This window comes from Pholcus phalangioides, unplaced genomic scaffold (assembly GCF_987345545.1).
Source record: "Pholcus phalangioides strain wild (caught in Gottingen) unplaced genomic scaffold, Ppha-v1.0 ptg000004l_1, whole genome shotgun sequence".
NCBI classification, from domain to species: Eukaryota; Metazoa; Arthropoda; class Arachnida; order Araneae; family Pholcidae; genus Pholcus; species Pholcus phalangioides.
Window position 1 is genome coordinate 21,283,723 of NW_028301597.1, and position 19,614 is coordinate 21,303,336.

At 34.6% G+C, this 19,614-nt stretch overlaps 1 protein-coding gene across 4 annotated transcripts; it reads right to left on the reverse strand.

Moving 5' to 3' along the window:
- Positions 1 to 232: 232 nt before the first annotated feature.
- LOC149086744 (uncharacterized) lies at positions 233 to 14,615 on the reverse strand. Of its 4 annotated transcripts, none has more exons than XM_089231101.1 (6): positions 14,500 to 14,615; positions 7,089 to 7,187; positions 6,473 to 6,596; positions 4,695 to 4,803; positions 1,505 to 1,858; positions 233 to 451 (listed from the first exon to the last, which is right to left on the reverse strand). In XM_089231101.1, exons 2-6 carry the CDS (start codon positions 7,153 to 7,155, stop codon positions 392 to 394), a joined length of 714 nt encoding a protein of 237 aa, XP_089087227.1. In that variant the 5' UTR covers positions 7,156 to 7,187; positions 14,500 to 14,615; the 3' UTR covers positions 233 to 391. The 4 variants fall into 4 exon arrangements, with proteins under 4 accessions (XP_089087227.1, XP_089087224.1, XP_089087228.1 ...); XM_089231098.1 differs by having other exon boundaries at positions 233 to 454; XM_089231102.1 differs by lacking the exon at positions 14,500 to 14,615 and adding an exon at positions 10,571 to 10,751.
- Positions 14,616 to 19,614: the final 4,999 nt, after the last annotated feature.

Genomic DNA, 19,614 nt, shown 5'->3' on the forward strand with positions numbered 1-19,614 from the left:
TCCTTGTTTCTTTTTCAATACTGTTATTTATTATTTTGTGCTGGGGAGTGGGGAACATTTATCAACTCGTAATCTGAAAAAAAAAAAATTCTTGAAAATAGGTGGCGAATTCTAGAAGATTTAGTGATTTCCAATGTGGCAGTTGTAATGCAGATTTTAAAAACCGCTTAAAGGGTTGAACCGGTCGTGATGTTGTACACATTCGTAAGAAATAATGCGAATAACAAGAATATATGATGTAATTAATATTTTATTCATCATTTTAACTGCTCCTTACATCCTGAAATCGCCATCACTTTAGAGAATGTGGAGTTTAACAGACAATATGATAACATAATTTGCATTTTCTTTCAAAAGTTTAGGTTTGACGACATCTCATGTATATCACTCCTCATTTCTTGCCGAACAGCTTCCAAAACCAATCAAAAACAGAGGGAGGTTCAGCGAGAACCTTCTGGTATAAAAGATAGGACATTAAGTAATTCTGATCAAGTTTTAATTTTGAACTTCAAGAGTTACTATTATTGAAATAGATTTTCACTATGAAGCTTATAGTAATTTTCAATAAAAATCACAATTATTGCACACAAAACATAAATATTCTACGGTAAATGAGATAAATCCGATTATATATAATCACTGACTATTTTGGTAAGTTTAATAAATTTTGGGAATTTACTGCATTTGCCGGTGATTATGTATAATTCCCAGCTCGTATTGGTGAATATGATGAATCGACGATGAATTACTTAAATTTACCAAACATTTTGCTCAAACTTCACCCTAGGATAGTGGTTCTCAAACTTTTGTCAACTGCGGCTCCCTGGCTTAATTCATAGTTAATCTGCTGCTCCCCAGAATAGTTCAGTAGCTAGTTTCCTTTATAAAAAAAAACGTTTTTCAAGGCATAATAGGCACACAAATCAATATCTTCAGCTCACCGCGACGCACACGTTAAGAAATACTGCCCTAGGAAGATGGATTCGATCGGGGATGTTATGTTCAAAAATGTTACTAAATGCCAAGAAAACTAATACTAAATTACTGATAGTAATTTATATGTTTTTATCCTTATAAGACTTATTTGGATTTAATTTATACGGCAAAATATGTGCAGTCACCCATCACGTACGAGAGATTCTGATAAGTAGTAAAATTTAAGTGATATATTTTTGCTCATGGTTTCTTCCATTTATCATACTTTCTAACATCATTCGGGAATTATGCATAACCACCGGTAAAAATGATAAAATGTAGGAAAACTTATCAATCTTACCAAGGCGATTGGTGATTATGCATAATAACAGGTGGTTATGGACAATCACCGATTTATAATATTTACCGTAACGAATATATTGAAAAATGAAAAAAGGTAGAAATTTCTGTGTTTTTGTCTCTGTAAAAAAAATTAAAACAATTAATCGTTAGCTGTATTTTCAACTGTTAAATTAACAGAAACTGAAAAAAGCTCTTTAATAACTTGGAAAAAAATATTATAATTCACCTCGAAGTCACCATCCGTAGTTACGACTGGCGTGGAAGAACTGTATTTTTTGTTTGTTGAATTTTCGCCTTTCGAGTTAGTAGGCAAAGATGAAATTTCTTGTGTCGAAACCAGTCCAACTGAGAAAGAAAACGGTTTGACGCTGGTGGTCTGGTCAATATTTTCTGGCTTAGGAATGTCTTCGAAGGCTGCTTTTCCGATTTTATTATCTAACAGTACGTCTGATGGTAGTTCCCCAATCAACTTATCCTCTAATACTTGTGTGTTCTTCTTTGGCTTGTCTTGGTTCAGTACGTATAAATTTCTTCTGTTTTCCCGAATCTTCCCTTTGAGTGTGGAAACCGATCGAGAAACCTGGAAATATGAAACATCGCTTTATTTAATTCCGAATGTATTATATTGGTAATGCATGGGGTCTTCAACGCATATCCCGCGGGCCGCATGTGACCCTCGGAGCTTTTTTTATCGCGGTCCACCAAACATTTTTAGACAATGGCTAAAAACATTAAAAAATAATAATTTCATTGAGCATGCAAAACACTGAGAGAGTTATACTGTAGCATTATTAAAGAAAGTAATTTCAGGATTTATTGAAATATATAATTTCAGGATTTATTGAAATATATAATTTCAGGATTTATTGAAATATATAATTTCAGGATTTATTGAAATATATAATTTCAGGATTTATTGAAATATATAATTTCAGGATTTATTGAAATATATAATTTCAGGATTTATTGAAATATATAATTTCAGGATTTATTGAAATATATAATTTCAGGATTTATTGAAATATATAATTTCAGGATTTATTGAAATATATAATTTCAGGATTTATTGAAATATATAATTTCAGGATTTATTGAAATATATAATTTCAGGATTTATTGAAATATATAATTTCAGGATTTATTGAAATATGTAATGAAAATGTAATTTTTCAAGATGTATTGAAACATGTAATTTTTCAAGATGTATTGAAACATGTAATTTTTCAAGATGTATTGAAACATGTAATTTTTCAAGATGTATTGAAACATGTAATTTTTCAAGATGTATTGAAACATGTAATTTTTCAAGATATTTTTCAAGAATATTGAAAGTGCATAGTTTCAAGATGTATTGAAAGTGCATAGTTTCACGATGTATTGAAAGTGCATAGTTTCACGATGTATTAAAATTACATTGTTTCACGATGTATTAAAATTACATTGTTTCACGATGTATTAAAATTACATTGTTTCACGATGTATTAAAATTACATTGTTTCACGATGTATTAAAATTACATTGTTTCACGATGTATTAAAATTACATTGTTTCACGATGTATTAAAATTACATTGTTTCACGATGTATTAAAATTACATTGTTTCACGATGTATTAAAATTACATTGTTTCACGATGTATTAAAATTACATTGTTTCACGATGTATTAAAATTACATTGTTTCACGATGTATTAAAATTACATTGTTTCACGATGTATTAAAATTACATTGTTTCACGATGTATTGAAAGATGCAATTTCAAAATGTATTGAAAGATGCAATTTCAAAATGTATTGAAAGATGCAATTTCAAAATGTATTGAAAGGATATAATTTCAAGATTTAGTAAAAGAAATAATTTCAAATTTCTCTCTCTCTCATAAAAGAAAGAATGCCAAGATATATAGGGAAGAGGAAATATTTTCTCTCAAAATACTGAGAAGAAATAATTTAAAAATATTGAGAAGGAATAATATCAGAAATACCGAAAAAATTTTTATTAAAGAAAAATTTCAAGTTATTTCATATTAAAAGAATTAATTAATCAGAAAATTCTTAAGAATTGGGGAAATTTTTTCTTTTAATTCTGAACTAATCAAAACTTACAATTAATAAAAGAAATTATTTCAGAATACATAAAAGTCCATAATTATTTTTGTCCCTGTTTAACTCGGGGCCTCGTTGGCCATCTATAAAGATGTCAATGAAAATTAGATGAAAAACTTTTCACAAATCTGGATTCTCTTTAAATTATAAATACTTCAGTATGAGTTAGTTGTTCGCGGGCAGTTTCAGTTTGGCCCGCGATGTATGAAAGGCTGAACAGATTTCCAAGTTATCGATGCAAATCCATCCTATTTTAAATTTTTTTAATGATTCGTGATTTTCGTGAGGATTCTGATGATTTGGCATGCAAACAAATTTGTCTTTGAAATTCAATACGAAGTGTGATAATTTATGTATTACATGCCTTAACTTCCAATTCATTTCAAAAATTGTTTTTTTTATACTTTAGGTTTTCAACTAGCTTGTTTCGCACACATTTTAAGCCATTGGTTTTTGAATGAATCACTAAAGAACTCTAAGGTTCCATGAAAGCTTTTCTGGGGTTCCGTGATATTCAAAGCTATGAAATTATTGCTTAGTTCTGCAATAAAAATATCCTGTATATTGGGGAAATATTTATGTTTGTAAGGAATGCATAGAAATCTCTCGCCACCATTAAGGGTTCCGTGAGAATAAAAACGTTAAAAATTTCTGATTTCAGACGATGAAAAATATTTCGTAAAAATAAGTTGCAATTATATATATGAAATAATCTCACAATTTTATTTAACCTATTAGAAAAGCTGTTTCGTGATTTTTTTAAACTCTTTAAGCGGGAATTAGAAACCACTAACCCCCCCCCCCCCTCCCCCCTTCAAAATGTAATATCTGTTTTTAATGAAGTAGGCTTTCTTCCGGTTTTCAGCAGGTACAAACTAAGGGCTATACGGAAAATTTTTCCATTGAGAAATCAACTTTACAAAATATCTAGGCTTGTCAATGCTGAAATGAGAGACTTGATGGAGGCGAGATATCTCGTCATGGCAGCTTAAAGGGTTAAATTTTGAATAATTCGATTTTTTTTTTTTAGAAGTAGATTTTTTTTTTAGACCCTATGTATGGTATTACAGATTAAACAAGTTCGACTGTGTTTGAATTTTCAAAACACCGAGAAAAGATATAAAGCCATACCACATTTATCCTCGTAAACATTTTCCGAGCATGAAAGGGTAACATTTGCAAAATGAGGATATCTTTTCTTCAAGTTAAGAAAGCCATCTTTTTGAATTGAAAAAAGAGATAATTAGTGATGAACGTCGTCAATATCCAAGATATTTCACAAAATTTTGCAAATTTTTCTATCAGGTACATACTTGAGCAAGATCGTTTGTAATTCGGTCTATCTTCGACATGATGTCACCCATTTCGTTCTCGACTTCGTCTGAAGCGTCAATCATCGGGCGTGCCGTTTTAGTGTTTTCGCTAAAACGAGAAATCATAGTTACAAGTTTATTGAACACAATAATAGTGGTGGTAACAAGTCAAGTGGTAATGATAGTGATAATTTCTTTAATTACCATAGTCAAGTCATTTGAGGAATGAGAAACTTCTCAAGTCAGTTAGTTTATTGTACAAACAATAAAAAATTAAAAAAAGGCTCTGAACTAGTTTATTTAACTGCCTATAATCGAACCTATAGCGCAATATCTATTCTTCAGTGAACTAATTTAAGCAATTTCATATAATTCAGTAAACTTATTTATAACATGAAGAAAATATAAGAAACGTGAATAGTGTAGATATCTATATACTGTACAGTCCACTCTTATTGTTATTCAATTGCTATTTCCTGAACCGTTGGTCTTATACATAGAGACAACTTTCAAGTTTAAAAAAATGTTTCAAATGATGATGCCCATCATCTTGAATGCCGTTTAAATGAAAAAACCGTTAATAAAAAGTTATAAAATTTTAATTTTTATACGATCCCCTTACACTCTAACTTCCAATTAGAAAGTTGTTGCCCTGATGCCAACGAAAAAAAAAAATTCCATGTTTCTAAGTGTAATATTCGTTAAGAAAAAAGGGGGAAAGAACAGCTTGTAAACTAACGGACAACCCTCCATTCTCTCACTTATGCCGTTCTTTTCAAACTTTTCTCCGAGTTTTGAGTTCAAATATCTCAGCGAATATTGCACTTGGAAACACGGGAATTTTTTTTGTTCGCCTCAGGAGAGTTGGGGCAAAAACTCTCTAATTGGAAGTTAGGGGATAGAGGACCGTATAACAATTTAAATTTGTAACTTTTTTATCAATTTTTTTTTTTCATTTATATATAAACGGCATTTAAGATGATTGATGACATCATTTGAAGCATTTTTTATAATTGAAAGTTGACTCGACAATTTCAGACCGATCTCTTTAACATTTTGCATGTATACCAAAAGTGGCTCGACTTGAACGATAGGCTACTTTAAAAGTTCGTCGGAGCTGGACAAATGCCCGAAATGGGCAAAAAAAAAACTGTCTGGCAACAATAATTTCTCGGCCCTCGACAATGCATTTCAAAATGCTTACTTTGATTACCGTGGTTCCCTATGTACAGTGCTGAAACTAGCCATTCCTATGCCTTATGTAAGAACTTACATTTAGGCCAACTCTGGCTCATTTAGGCCCATTTTAGGCTCCCCCCCCCCTTCAAGTGGGCCCTGTGTGGGTGCACCTGTTGCATCTGCCTAGTTACGACACTGCCTTTGTACATACACTGAGACATTGAGACATGTACGTGATGCCTTTGTACATGTATTGATACGTGTATAATATGCCTTTAGAATGGTTTGTTACTTCGTTAATGATGACAGTATATGTGGATTATTATATCCCCCAATACTGATGACGGTATATGGGGAAATATACTAAAAATGCACACAACACTATATACGCACTCAGACTGTTAGGTGCACATACTCACACGATTGAGCGGAGTTGAGCTCGGTTTGAAAGAAAGAAAGTTTATGGGGAAAACCGGGTAATATAGCTAGATAATTACCAATACACCATTATATATCCTGTTAAAATATGATATATAATGATAATTATTATAAATATGAGTTAAAAGTGAATCAAGGAAGAAAAAGTAATGCTCTAATACTTTGGAACTTCTGGATCCTGCAGCAAATCGAACATCATCAAAGGTATATCGAATGCGTTTTCCATTTGCATTGGATCTTTAACTAAATCTTGATCGTAATAATATATTCGGATATCATCCAGAGCTGAAAAAAAAAACAAATAATAATGTATTAAAAGGAACATTATTAAGCATGAAAATATTAAAATTTTAAGGCTAAACTACTTTTAACAATCGAAAACATGAATTTGCTAGAATAAAATTGTTGGGCAGATTTCAATTTTACAATTTTATGATGAAAATTGAATTTACTTTCCTCTTTTATGGAGATAATTATTCAATAATATTGATACAGTTATCTGTAGTACGATATTATTCCTAATGTTCCAAAATTCATAAAAGATTTTGAATTATGAGACATACGTCATATTGTTTGGCCTTGTAAATCTATTACTATTATTAATAATTATTATATAACTACGGTATACATACTGCATTTACATTATACTTCAGTATAATGCTGTGTATGCGAATATAAAAAAACAGCGGGTAGCGTGTTTAAAAATTACTGATCTTTCTTGAAACAAATCTTTGATAAATATTAATGATTATAACTGAATGTTCAATAGATACGTACGGTAAGCGTCAGATGCCCTGAAAAATGTGCAGGCCACAGATAGTACAATAGTTGCTACGCACTTCATTTTTTTTATTTCGTGTTCGTAAATTGAATAATCTGTAATTGAGCGAAAAAAAGTATTTTACACATATGAAACTTTACTTTTCCGCTCACAAGATCTTGATATTGATAAAAGTTTAATGAAAATTTTATACTAAATATAAATTATATATAACTAGCTATAATACCCGGCGTTGTCCGGGTTTTCTTCAATGAGGCTTTATGAACCACGTGATATCTCCCTCTTTCTTTGAGGGACATGCAAACCGTGTCTAAAGATACCCAATATGGCGACGTCCTGCGCGACTCATGAAATAAACAAATCTAAATTTAAAGAAACATAGAAATGAATAGTCCCCACCCCTTTTTTTTTTTTGATGGGTGCTAGGAATTTCGATTCCCTCCCCCTGAACTTCAAGTTATCCATCTCTGCCTGTTTCAGCTTCCAAAAATGCTTAATTAAAGCTGTGGAATTTTTTCGATGCACTTTACGGGGCCCATAACTAATTTTAAAAACATCCTAAACTATATGAATTTATGCAAATAAATATCAAAAGACAATACGGAGACATTAATTTTCATGCTTGAGAAGATACAGATAAAAAGTTGAAATCACAATGCTATTGCATGGATATCCAACTCAAAAGTAGATCCGCAAATTATTCATATTTAATTTTCTGGGCTTCGTATCTCCAAGCGAATTCAATATTTCAAAAATCGAGAATTCAATTTAATTTTTAAAATTATTGATGCGGCAGGACACCCCCCCCCCACCACTAAATTTCCGTATTTATGCAGTTAAATCGGCAATTTTAATACTGATTTCTATGAGGATCACCCTTTTCTTGACCCTCAAAGCGATGCTGATTATAACGTCTATTCAAAAAGCCTCATTACTGAGAGTATATTGAAAATGTGGCAAACCATTATAAAGGCCTAAACTATTATACATATACTAACAGGATTAAAGAAGTGACAAACTGTTGTAAAGGCATATACACGTCTGAAACGCATTGCTAGGGAACCACGGTAACCAAAGTAAACGTTCGGAAAGTGATTGTTGAGGCCCAAAAACCATTGTTGCCGGACAGTTTTTTGCCCGTTTAGGGCATTTGCCCTGGTCTGGCGAAATTTTAAAGTAGCCTATCGTTCAAGTCGGGTCCCATTTGGTATATATGCAAAATTTGGCGACGAACGATCTAAAATTGTAGATTTGTATAGAGAACATACACACACACACACAGACACACAGAAAATCAATTTTATATATATAGAGAGATAGCATATATATATATATATTTTCCTATATCTTCTATATATATAAAATTGATTTTCTGTGTGTGTGTCTGTGTGTGTGTGTATGTTCTCTATACAAATCTACAATTTTAGATCGATCGTCGCCAAATTTTGCATATATACCAAATGGGACCCGACTTGAACGATAGGCTACTTTAAAATTTCGTCAGACCAGGGCAAATGCCCCAAATGGGCAAAAAACTGTCCGGCAACAATGGTTTTTGGGCCTCAACAATCACTTTCCGAACGTTTACTTTGGTTACCGTGGTTCCCTAGCAATGCGTTTCAGACGTGTATATGCCTTTACAACGGTTTATCACTTCTTTAATCCTGTTAGTATATGTATAATAGTTTATGCCTTTATAATGGTTTGCCACATTTTCAATATACTCTCAGTAAAGAGGCTTTTTGAATAGACGTCATAATCATCATCAGCATCGCTTTGAGAGTCAGGAAAAGGGTGATCCTCATAGAAATCAGTGCTAAAATTGTCGATTTTACTGTAGAAATGCGGAAATTAGTGGGATTTTCCGCCCCATCAATAATTTTAAAAATTGTATTGAATTCTCGATTTTTGAAATATTCAGTTCGCTTAGAGATATACGAAGCCCAGGAGATTAAATATGAAGTATTTAGCCGGACCTACTTTTGAGTTAGACATTCATGCAATAACATTGATTTCAACTTTTTATTTATATCTTCTCAAGCATGAAAAATAATGTCTCCGTATTGTCTTTTGATATTCAACTGCATTAATTCATAGTTTAGGATGTTTTAAAATGAATTATGGGTCCGTAAAGGACATCGAAGAAATTCCACAGATTTAATAAAGCATTTTTTGAAGCAGAAACAAGCAAATGGATAACTTGAAGTTCAAGGGGGAGGCGGAATCGAAATACCTAGCGACCCTTTAAAAAGGAAAAAATATTCATTTCTATGTTTCTTTGAATCTAGATTTATTTATTTCATGAAGTCGCTCAGGAAGTCGTCATATTGGTTAACTTAGACACGGTTTGCATGTCCCTCAAAGAAAGAGGGAGATATCACGTGATCCAAACAGCCTCATGGAAGAAAACCCGGGCAGCGCCGGGTATTATAGCTAGTATATATATATAGAAAAATGCACAAAATGTGAACATTATGAAAAATTTAAAATTTTGTCGAAACTCACCAATACCAGCGCCATAAGCAGCTGTAATATGCAGTGTAGTGATGAAATGTCAGAACATGCTCTCAGAAACGTTCTGTGTTAAACCAATGTCAGAGTGTTCCCCCTCCCCCCTCCCCTCTGATGAGAGCCCTAGACAGTGGTTATAACTTTTTCCCCTTTTTGAATTGATTTTTGAATTCTTCTATATTTTCATTGTTCGGCTTTCCAGTTCACATAATTTTTTTTTTCATATATTTATATACAATGATTTCTCCAATACATATATATATACAGTCGAATCCCGTTATAACGAACTCCAAGAGACCGGAGAAATCACTTCGTTGTAACGAAATTTCGTTATAAAGGAATCCAAAGTTTTTGCATTTTATTCCTTTGTAAACGTATCTGGAGGATTAGAAAATGTGTTCGTTAAAACGAGATTTTCGCTATAACGGTAAACGGGATTCGTTTGTATATATATATACAGTCGAATCCCGTTTAAAAATATAAAACTATTTTATACTATATATATATATATATATATATATATATATATTATAAAATAGTTTTATATTTTTTAAAATATGTCATAAGTAAATGATATTAATGAAAAGTTTTCTTCATGATCATGATTAATACGCAGGGATTATCAATACCCACTGTTTGATGTCTCTTTTGATGCATTTGATTGGATATTAATTCTGAAAAAGTGATTAATCAATAAGGCAAAGTAGGAAGTTAAGAAAGTAGGAAATTCAAATGCTCAATTTATAAACCTAATTTAATTTGCATATTTTAGTGTTGAAACTATAAAAACCATGTCCATCAGTTATTTTTCTCTGATTCGTCAAATTGTCAAATATAAATACAAGATACTTTTCTTGTATTTCGTGAATAACTCATAATTGCTTGTATGAGTAAGTTAAGAAAGAGACAAATCAGTCCTCATCGTTCAAGGAATTAAGAAATTTTCCTATTGAAACTCATATCGTACATATTTAGGTAATTATTGATTGGTTTTTAAAATTTCATTCGAAATTTTGGGATTCGCATCGGATTTTCTGACGAAAAATTAGTTTCATCTATTGGCAATTTTGTGCTCCGCTACTACAGTAATATCCACTTCTGTAACCACAATTTTATGCTGTTCTTTATTTCATGAATTCTTGGAATTTCTGAAATTAATCAGAACAGAAAAAAAATGTAGCAAAAAGAAAAACCATGTTACACTGCTCAAAATAATTAGGGGAAATGCAATTTTTATTTAATTGTGATTTTTAAACATTTTAATTGATAAAACATTGATAAAAGAACATGAGATATTCACAAAGCGTGTGCCACAAGAATTAATTATCAACCAAATTTTAATAAATTTAAATGAATAATACATATCCTCTAGTTGTTTTGAGCAGTGTACATTTAAACATTTCCCCTTTATGATTGAATCACTTAAAACTTACAGTAGATTTTTAAGCAAAGTAGTTGTGTGTGTGAATTTAGAAACCATAAATAGTGCAAAAAAAATAAATAATAATAATAATAATAATACCTATGTGAATTTATAAATTATATTTTTTTGTTTTGCTCATTTATACTATATAATTAAATTGACATTTCGATTGAGATCCAATTTTACGATACCGACATCATTTGAAATCAAGAGAAAAAAAAAATGTTAACGACCCTAAAGAATTTCTTATTCTCGTCGTTCTCAAGGATGTTAATTGTTACTATACACAGTAACGATCATGACATTTATGAATTATAAATGATTTTATTGAAGTAATTCTCAATTGATTCAGATTTTTTCCCCTTCTAAAGACTCTTTTTAATGGTAATTATACATACATATTCACCGACCACTTTAGTTAGTTTAATAAATATTGTGAATTTATCACATTTAGTTGTTATTATGCATAATCCCCAGCTCGTATTGGTAACTATGATGAATCTTAATTAATCTTAAATTTATCGAACATTTTACTTAAACTTCGGTCAAAGATGATGTGTGTTAATTCAATCGTTGACGTTCGTTATGTTTGCACATGTTGATGTGTGTGAAGAAAGCCAACATTACAAGACTTGATGATTCCCATGTTTTTATGTTTTTAACACTTATTTGTGTTATTTGTATTATACAAATACAAATACAAATGCAACGCCACAACAGGCAAAATTCCCAACGAGGTGGCTGAGAAAAAGATGCCCATAAAAATATGGATGTCATATATTTCAAAAATATAGCAACCCAATTAAAAATGCAATTAACAAAAATTGTAAACAATATATACACATGATAAAATATCATACAATGCCCATAAAGAATACTTATGGTTGTCTTATTCTAGGTATGGATAGCTTCTCGACTTACCCCAACTTAAATAACACTAATTCAAGTGTTATTTGTATATCAAGTGTTAAATGTATATCAAATGTTCAATGTATATCAAGTGTTCAATGTATATCAAGTGTTCAATGTATATCAAGTGTTCAATGTATATCAAGTGTTCAATGTATATCAAGTGTTCAATGTATATCAAGTGTTATTTGTATTCAATGTCACTTTTATGGCAAAATACATGTAACACGTCACATACGGACAAAACTGATTTAAGTGGTTAAATAAAAATGATATATAAATACATTTCCATATGATTTCTTTAATATTTATCAAACCTTCCAACTTCATTTAGGAAGTATCCATTTCCGCCGATAAAAATGATAATTGCAGTGATATTTATCAAACTTACCAGGACGATTGGTGATTATGCATAACACTAACGATTTATCACATTTACCATAGGGTGAAAACAAATACTGTACAGTAGAACTTGGTTAATTCAAATTTCGGATGATTCGAATTTTTATACGCGCGAACTCCCTCTGAGTTTTCTATTTAATTTGATGTTAAAATTTCTTGTTCAATTCGAACTTTTTTTTCCAATTTTTTGGATAATAAAATTGGAAATAAAAAACATGATTTTTGTACGAGCAAATTTAGTTTGGAAAAATTCTACAAGAAGTCAGACTTTGCTTTTCTCGATCAAATTGTTAAACAACAAATTTTTGAAGACTAATAAAAGTGTGAAAACTGTTTTTCCTTCTACTCTTTCTTTGATTTAATGCCCATTTTAACATTTTTCAGCTGGAATGCATTGAGAATGTGTACCACTTGATACCGATTATGCTTTTCAACCAATAGATCCGAAATGTAACATTCAAAATCTGAATATTTTTATCGTCATTATGAGTATCGGAAAGTTCAGATTGTAATACGTTAATGGCAGTATATTTCTTTGATAGTATGAAGAATGATAAGCAACATTTGGGAAACAGTCAGGGGAGTCGGAAGTGTTACGATCCTGTGGATGCTCGTTTTGAGTTTAATGTTCGAAATTAAAAAAAAACGATTTCTGAATCAATTCTTAGGTGCTCGGACCCATTCTACAAAGTCCCATTCGAGCACCCACAGTGCCCATTTCTGACACCACTGGGCTAGAGAGTGAGAGGTTAAGTCAGTGAGTGACTAAGAGAGAGAGAGAGAGCGAAGTGCCGGATCAGTGAATGATCTAAAGAGTGGCATTGGAGAATGTGTGTGTGAATAAGAGTGACCTAGAGAGTAAGATGCCCCACATCAGTGAGCTGCCAAATGAGTGACCTAGAGTGTATGTAAGTGCAAGCATGATGAATGACCAATAAATTGTGAAAGCACGTAAGTGACCAAAATATCTAAATATTGATTTGCTATGTCAGTGAGTGGTTGAAAAAGCAGCCTAGAGCGTCAAGGGTCAAATCAGTCAGTGACTTAAAGAGAGCGAGGTCCCAGGTAAATGAGTGATTGAAAGAGTGACGCAGAAAGTGAGGGACCAGGCCAGTGGGTGATCAAAAGAGTAACCTAGAGACTGTGTACAAATCCCTAAGTCACGCTTTTGGTAGCTAACTGATGTGGTTTCTCGCTCTCTCTAGATCACTCCCATGCACATACATTATCTAGAAAGCGTGTAAGCATATGAGTAACCAAAAGATCTCGGGGGGAGGGGTCTGAACGTGTTTTGAACCTGTAGGTGCTTGTCTAATATAGGAGATTTCGATTTCTGAATCAGTTGTGAAGGTGCTCAGACCCATGCCACAAATTTCCGTGGATGCTCAAGCACCTACAGCACCTCCGACGCCACCGGAAACAGTTTCATAACGGATGATCACAAACTGTTTCCGTAAATCAGGTAAAGAAATGGTCAAAATGGTGAAATCAACATGGTCAAGAAATTCTGCAGTGATGCTAATTCCAGAATAGTGGAATAATGTAGCAGCTAAAATCAATAATATTGTAATTATAAATTATTGCAATTTGGGAAACAGTTTCGTAACTGATGGTAAAATTTTAACAAATGATGATTGCAATTTGTAGTAATTTTAGAGATGCAGGATAGCTTAATTGGATGATTCGAATTTTTTTGGCTAATTCGAACTTTCTTTCCAGTGACTTTCGACTTTTTCCGATTGTGATCAGTTAGAAAAGTTATGAATATTTTTTATTTCGAATCATTTATAACCGTCAGCAGTACTGAGTCACCTTTCCATGTTTTTCAGTTTTTTGATAGCATGCCGTGGCTAATTGTACTAAGATGCTGCTCACAAATCCCGTTGTAAATTCATATGATTTCACACAAAACGTTTGTTTCTAGGCGCGGCATTTCATAAGAGAAAAAACGAAAAGCTAAATCCGATTGAAAGCTGAACGTGTGTGTAGTGAGGGATCCCATCCTCTGACTTGAAGTGAATCTAATCCATTTCTGTAAGAGAAAACCTCATTTCTTTCCCCGCCCCTCCCCCGTCTTTAAAAATGAATATTCAATTAATATGACTGTTTACGTCACTTTTATCAATTAATTTTCTATAAATCTCTATAGACTTTTCACTCACCTCTCTTCTCAATAAGTCACATCAGATATCGTGATGCAGAACTGGCTAAAGGTGTACATATATAATATAATATTAATCGGGAATCTCTTCGCGCAGTATTTACTTACAAGACAGCTGTTTCTTCTCTTTTAAGCCAATAGCAAGATCTTTCCTTGCTTGGCTCTATATTTTGTACGCGTAAAGTTTTAGCAAACAGTTTGAATCATTCCACATACACCTGGTAAATACATCCACAGTCAGCCGGATGAAGTTGTAATAGTGCTGCAATAATGAAATTCAAGAGACTGAAACAAACACAACCAAGAAGTCCGATATAGACAGACAAAAAAAAAACTGAACTACAGTGAAACTCCTCTTAATCGTCACCCCCGCAGGTGCGGTCACCTCTATTTTTCGAATGAAAAAGTCTGATCAAGTTTTGTTTTAAAAAAGCTTCAAACCCCCAGCCCCCTCTTTTTTACAGTTAATTTTTCTTTCTTCCTCCCACTGGTGTTCGAAAAAAAGAGGTTTCACTGTATTTAATTTTTCATCATCATCATCACAATCTTGTTATTCAGAAAATATAAGGAGACTTCCTAACTTATATCTGACTAACCGAACACACCCCCTTTAATATAAGAAGACTACACAAAATATACTGAATGTGTAATTTAACATGTCAGAAAGGAAAATGTGAGTGTGTATCATACTTTACAACATCAAATTTATGGTTTCATTTCGATTTGACATCGTTACAAACTTTCAGATAATTCAGTTGTAGATCCGGGAGGGGGAAATCTATGAGGACAATCGCCCCACCCACGAGCCAGAATATATATGGTAAAAAAATTGGTCTGTCCCGTAAAATACGTGATGATACAGCGGACCTACACAATTAGTTGCCCCTAACGACCCGCACCAGGAGAAAAAGAGAAGATGAAAAATGTGAATATAACCCCCGGCACACGGATTAAATGCGGCCCGCAAAAAGGTTTCCCCGCAAAGGTATTCCTGAATAAAAGTGTCACTACGCACAACACCATCACCCTTTTCTAGCCAGCGGACAGAAGTCATGCCGAATATCTTGTCTTTTTCATTATTTCTTTTTACAGTAATGTTGATGGGCAATTCACCTGCTTCGACTTTAGAATTTGTACTTGTATTGGAAACCGGGATGGGATCTCTATAACTTCACGGATTTTTATCCAGGGATCCATGGACCCTTTGGGGATCCCTGGAGAGATTTTTGGGGGCCCGTTAGCTTTAATGAGAAATCACTCAACTCATTGTTTTGGCATAGCTTTTTACTGAATATTATTTGGTAGAGGGGTCCTTGCGAAGGTTTTCAACAGCTGGCTGATGCGAAGGTGAATTTAGGAAAGAAAGGAAATTCGACTGCCCCCTTGCGGGCTTGCCTAGTGAGAGCACTAGACTACTAATAAAGCAACGAACCTCAGTCTTTTTTTAGAACTCATATGCACTGAATGCTACCGTACATGGACGGACGGACCTAACTCAGGCCAAAGCTCACAGTTGCTGACACTGCCACCATATGGCGACTTATCCAAAGATGGAGTCGCTCTCAACTATCCATACGAAGGTTTTCAACAGCTGGCTGATGATGGCCTAGGGCAGGGCCAGAACTAGTGGGGGGGGGGGGGAAGCAACTGCCTCGGGCGGTAAAATTTAGGGGGCGGCAGTTTCAGGTTGGAACAAAAAATACCGTTACAAAATTATCGAATTTTAAACTTGTAGGGCGGCAAAATAATGCTTGTCCCGGGCGGCAGAAATTCTAGTTACGGCCTTGGTCTAGGGCACTCACCCGGCAAGTGAGAGGACGTGGGTTCAATCAACACCATCTATAGCAGAAAGCATCCGCACGAAGCTCGTGATGCCATTTCACCTATAGTCATTGGATATATTGCCAAAAAAAGGTAAAGAAATCGCATGAGTCAGCTTGTTATATATCCAATGGCTACAGATGAAATGGACTACTTCAGTGACGTCCAAGCTTCCCGCAAACACTTTCTACTACGGATGGTGTTGGTTTTCGATTCCCCATAAGGACAAATTGAATTTTCTTTCTTTCCTAAATTCATCTTCGCATCAGCCACCTGTTGAAAACCTTCGTATGAATAGCGAAGAGTGACATCAATCCTTGGATAAGGGGTCCTTGGTTTGTTCATATCAGTATTACACCTAAGTTAGTTATCAGTGTTACACCTTAATAACACAAAGGGTCCGTGTAACACAAAAGGTTAAGAACTCCCCCCCCCCCTCCCTACTTTGGGTGAAGTGTAGAGAAATTAATTTATCAATAATTCAAATAAGTGGTAAACCCTCAAACACAGGAAATTTCCTCTTAAAAAAAGTTTAGATCGGCTGGAAAGAAGAAGAAAGCATTATTTAGCAGTAAACGGTGCCTTGTAGTCTCGAACCCGCCCATATGACGACGTTAGATTGATTACAAATGATCATGCTCACTTGCGATCAAATCACACGTCGATTTATGATTCCAACGGCGAATTTATCCTCTCTTTATTGCCATAAAGAATGCAACAGGCGTCCGTTACTATCCCCCAACGCGGATGTACGACCGACCTCTGTGCTGACCCAATGAACACAAGATAAAGTACCTTTCCAAAAATATATATACAGTATATAATGGTGCTTTTTTTAAGGGGGAAAAAACATGCTTTAATGAATTCCATCGATTGCTTCTGATTATCCCCCCTCCCCCCCAGTTTAAAGTGATCAGTTTGTGAACTTGTGCCATGTGTTATCATTCGAAACCAAATCATGAAATCTCTCTCTTCAGAAAAGCTCATTTTGTCACATCAGGGTTTTTCATGTAATCTGATGGAAGTGGGACCTAGTTTTTGAAGCCAATTAGAACTAGAACCTGCAGTCGGGTGGCAGCTGAGAATTCGAAAGTATTCGCGGATCCGGGGGGTCGCCCCCATCGCCAAGAGCCAAAAAGTGAGGGGAAAATGTATCTGTCCCGTAAAATACAGGACGAACCTGATAGCGTCTGCTCGATTTTATTCGCAGCTGAAGATGTCTGCTTCCACTCCATTCGCAGCTGAAGATGTCTGCTTCCACTCCATTCGCAGCTGAAGATGTCTGCTTCCACTCCATTCGCAGCTGAAGATGTCTGCTTCCACTATTTGCAGCTGAAGATGTCTGCGTTAGCTGTATTTGCAGCTAAAGATGTCTGCCTCCATTCCATTTGCAGCTAAAGCTATATGCTTCCGCTCCATTCGCAGCTGGACATGTCTGCCTCAGCTACATTTGCAGCTGAATATGCTCAAGTCCGCTTCATTCGTAGCTGAGCATATCCACATAAGCTTCATTCGCAGCTGAAGATGCCTGCCTCGGCTCATGCGCGGATCCAGATGGAGGCGATGTGGTCAATCGCCCCTCCCAAGAGCCAAAAATGAGAGAGAAATTTATAGTTCCCGCGTAAAATACGGGACGGTTCAACGAACTTAAACAATAAATCGCACCTTTCAGCACATCGCCCTAGAGCCTAGATACACGCCTGTTTGAAGGTGGCATCAAACACACTTATAGGTGGAAGTCACGCATCATTTAACCCAGTGGTTCTTAATCTCAGGTCCACGGATCCCAGGGTATCCTGGAGGAGGTCGGAGTGTCCACAAAGGTTTTGGATTTAGTGCGAAATCTTTTAAAATAAATGTGAATTTAAAGCAGTTTTACAACCTTGCTAATTTCGAGGACCCACTATATCCGAACAGCCCAGAAAAGGCAAATGTAGAAAAATGGGAGAAAGAAGGTTCCCCCCCCCCCACCTGCTTAAAAATATTCTTGGCATAGTGGGGCACTGGAACAAGCCTCACATAATTGATAATAATTTCAATTAAACGTTATAGGGTTTCTCATAAACCAGGGTTCCCCGAGACGTTTCCTAGCATTTAGACCAAAGATGCTCTTCCTTTAGGGAAAAACTCGTCGCGGGCCACTTAATTTCGTGTGACTTAAGAGATCTGTAAATGCACCGCAAGTCACTTAAGTAATCTGGGAATGTGCGCAGGTCACATATAACTGATCTGGGAATGTGCGCAGGTCACCTAAGTGATCGTCAAGTCTGCCGGGAGTCGCTTAAGCTCCCTAGAACTGTGCTATGGTGATATGGTTCACCGCGGGTCACTTAAGTTATCTGGAAATGAGTCACTTAGTTTATTTTCATATAAAATTAGGTTTGAGGTCGCAGGCCACATCAGATTACTCCATGGGGGGCCACAAAGACCACGGGTCAAAAAATAAAATGGATTTTCATTGAAAAAATCCTTTTTAAACGGTCCTTTTATTAAAAAAGTCCCTTTATTTCTTATATTTCGAACGAAGATCAGTTGAATTGGTGATTGTGTCTGAAATCGTGGCTGGAGATAATTTTTCTTTAGTTATAGATTACATAACGATAATTATGACTGTAAATATAAATATTTACCTCACATATCAGTCACGTGTTCAACGTTTAATTTCGTGAAGTAGATATTTATTTACTGCGAATTATACAGTAGCTCTTTATTCATACGCACATTCTGACATGGGACAATTCGTTAATGACATGGATGTGCGGTTTATCGATTGTAGCTCTTCATTTCACGCACATTGGCGATTTTGGCGATTTCAGCAGAGCCCTCCCCCCTCCCGCATCCGGCTGGAATCTTTGGTGATTCCTTAGGATAGAATTTTCATGGGCTTTCCTATCATGGATAAAAAGAATGGAAAACAAAAAATTATGAGAATCATCATCCCGGGCCCTGTCAGAGCCCCCACAACCCTTGTGGAGACCCACGGTCATTCTGCTGCAGGGCTCATGCGGTGTAATCTCTGGCAGATTGCCCTGAACAGATCTTTTACAGGCCCTTCTGCAGTGAATTTATTGAGCGAGAAAAAAATTATATAAGAATCGTCTCTCCAGTTTTACCGGGGTAGAGCACTGTCAGCCTCACCCTTGAGAGAACATGCTCACCCCGCATAAAATCCAACAAAAAAAATGAATTGGTTTTCTTATAGTTAAATCATATCATAAAAAATTGACTAAATTACAATCAAAGCACAAAATGTGTCATCCATGCAATGATAGTAAATGAAAATCATCCTGCGGAC

Bases quoted from the DNA above. Each gene is read 5' to 3' on its own strand.
- LOC149086744 (XM_089231098.1), bottom strand. From the start codon at position 7,155: ATGAAGTGCGTAGCAACTATTGTACTATCTGTGGCCTGCACATTTTTC. The intron at 6,597-7,088 runs GTACGTATCTAT...TTTTTTTTTCAG, and splicing joins CAGGGCATCTGACGCTTACC to CTCTGGATGATATCCGAATA. The intron at 455-1,504 runs GTGAATTATAAT...CTTTTATACCAG, and splicing joins CTACGGATGGTGACTTCGAG to AAGGTTCTCGCTGAACCTCC.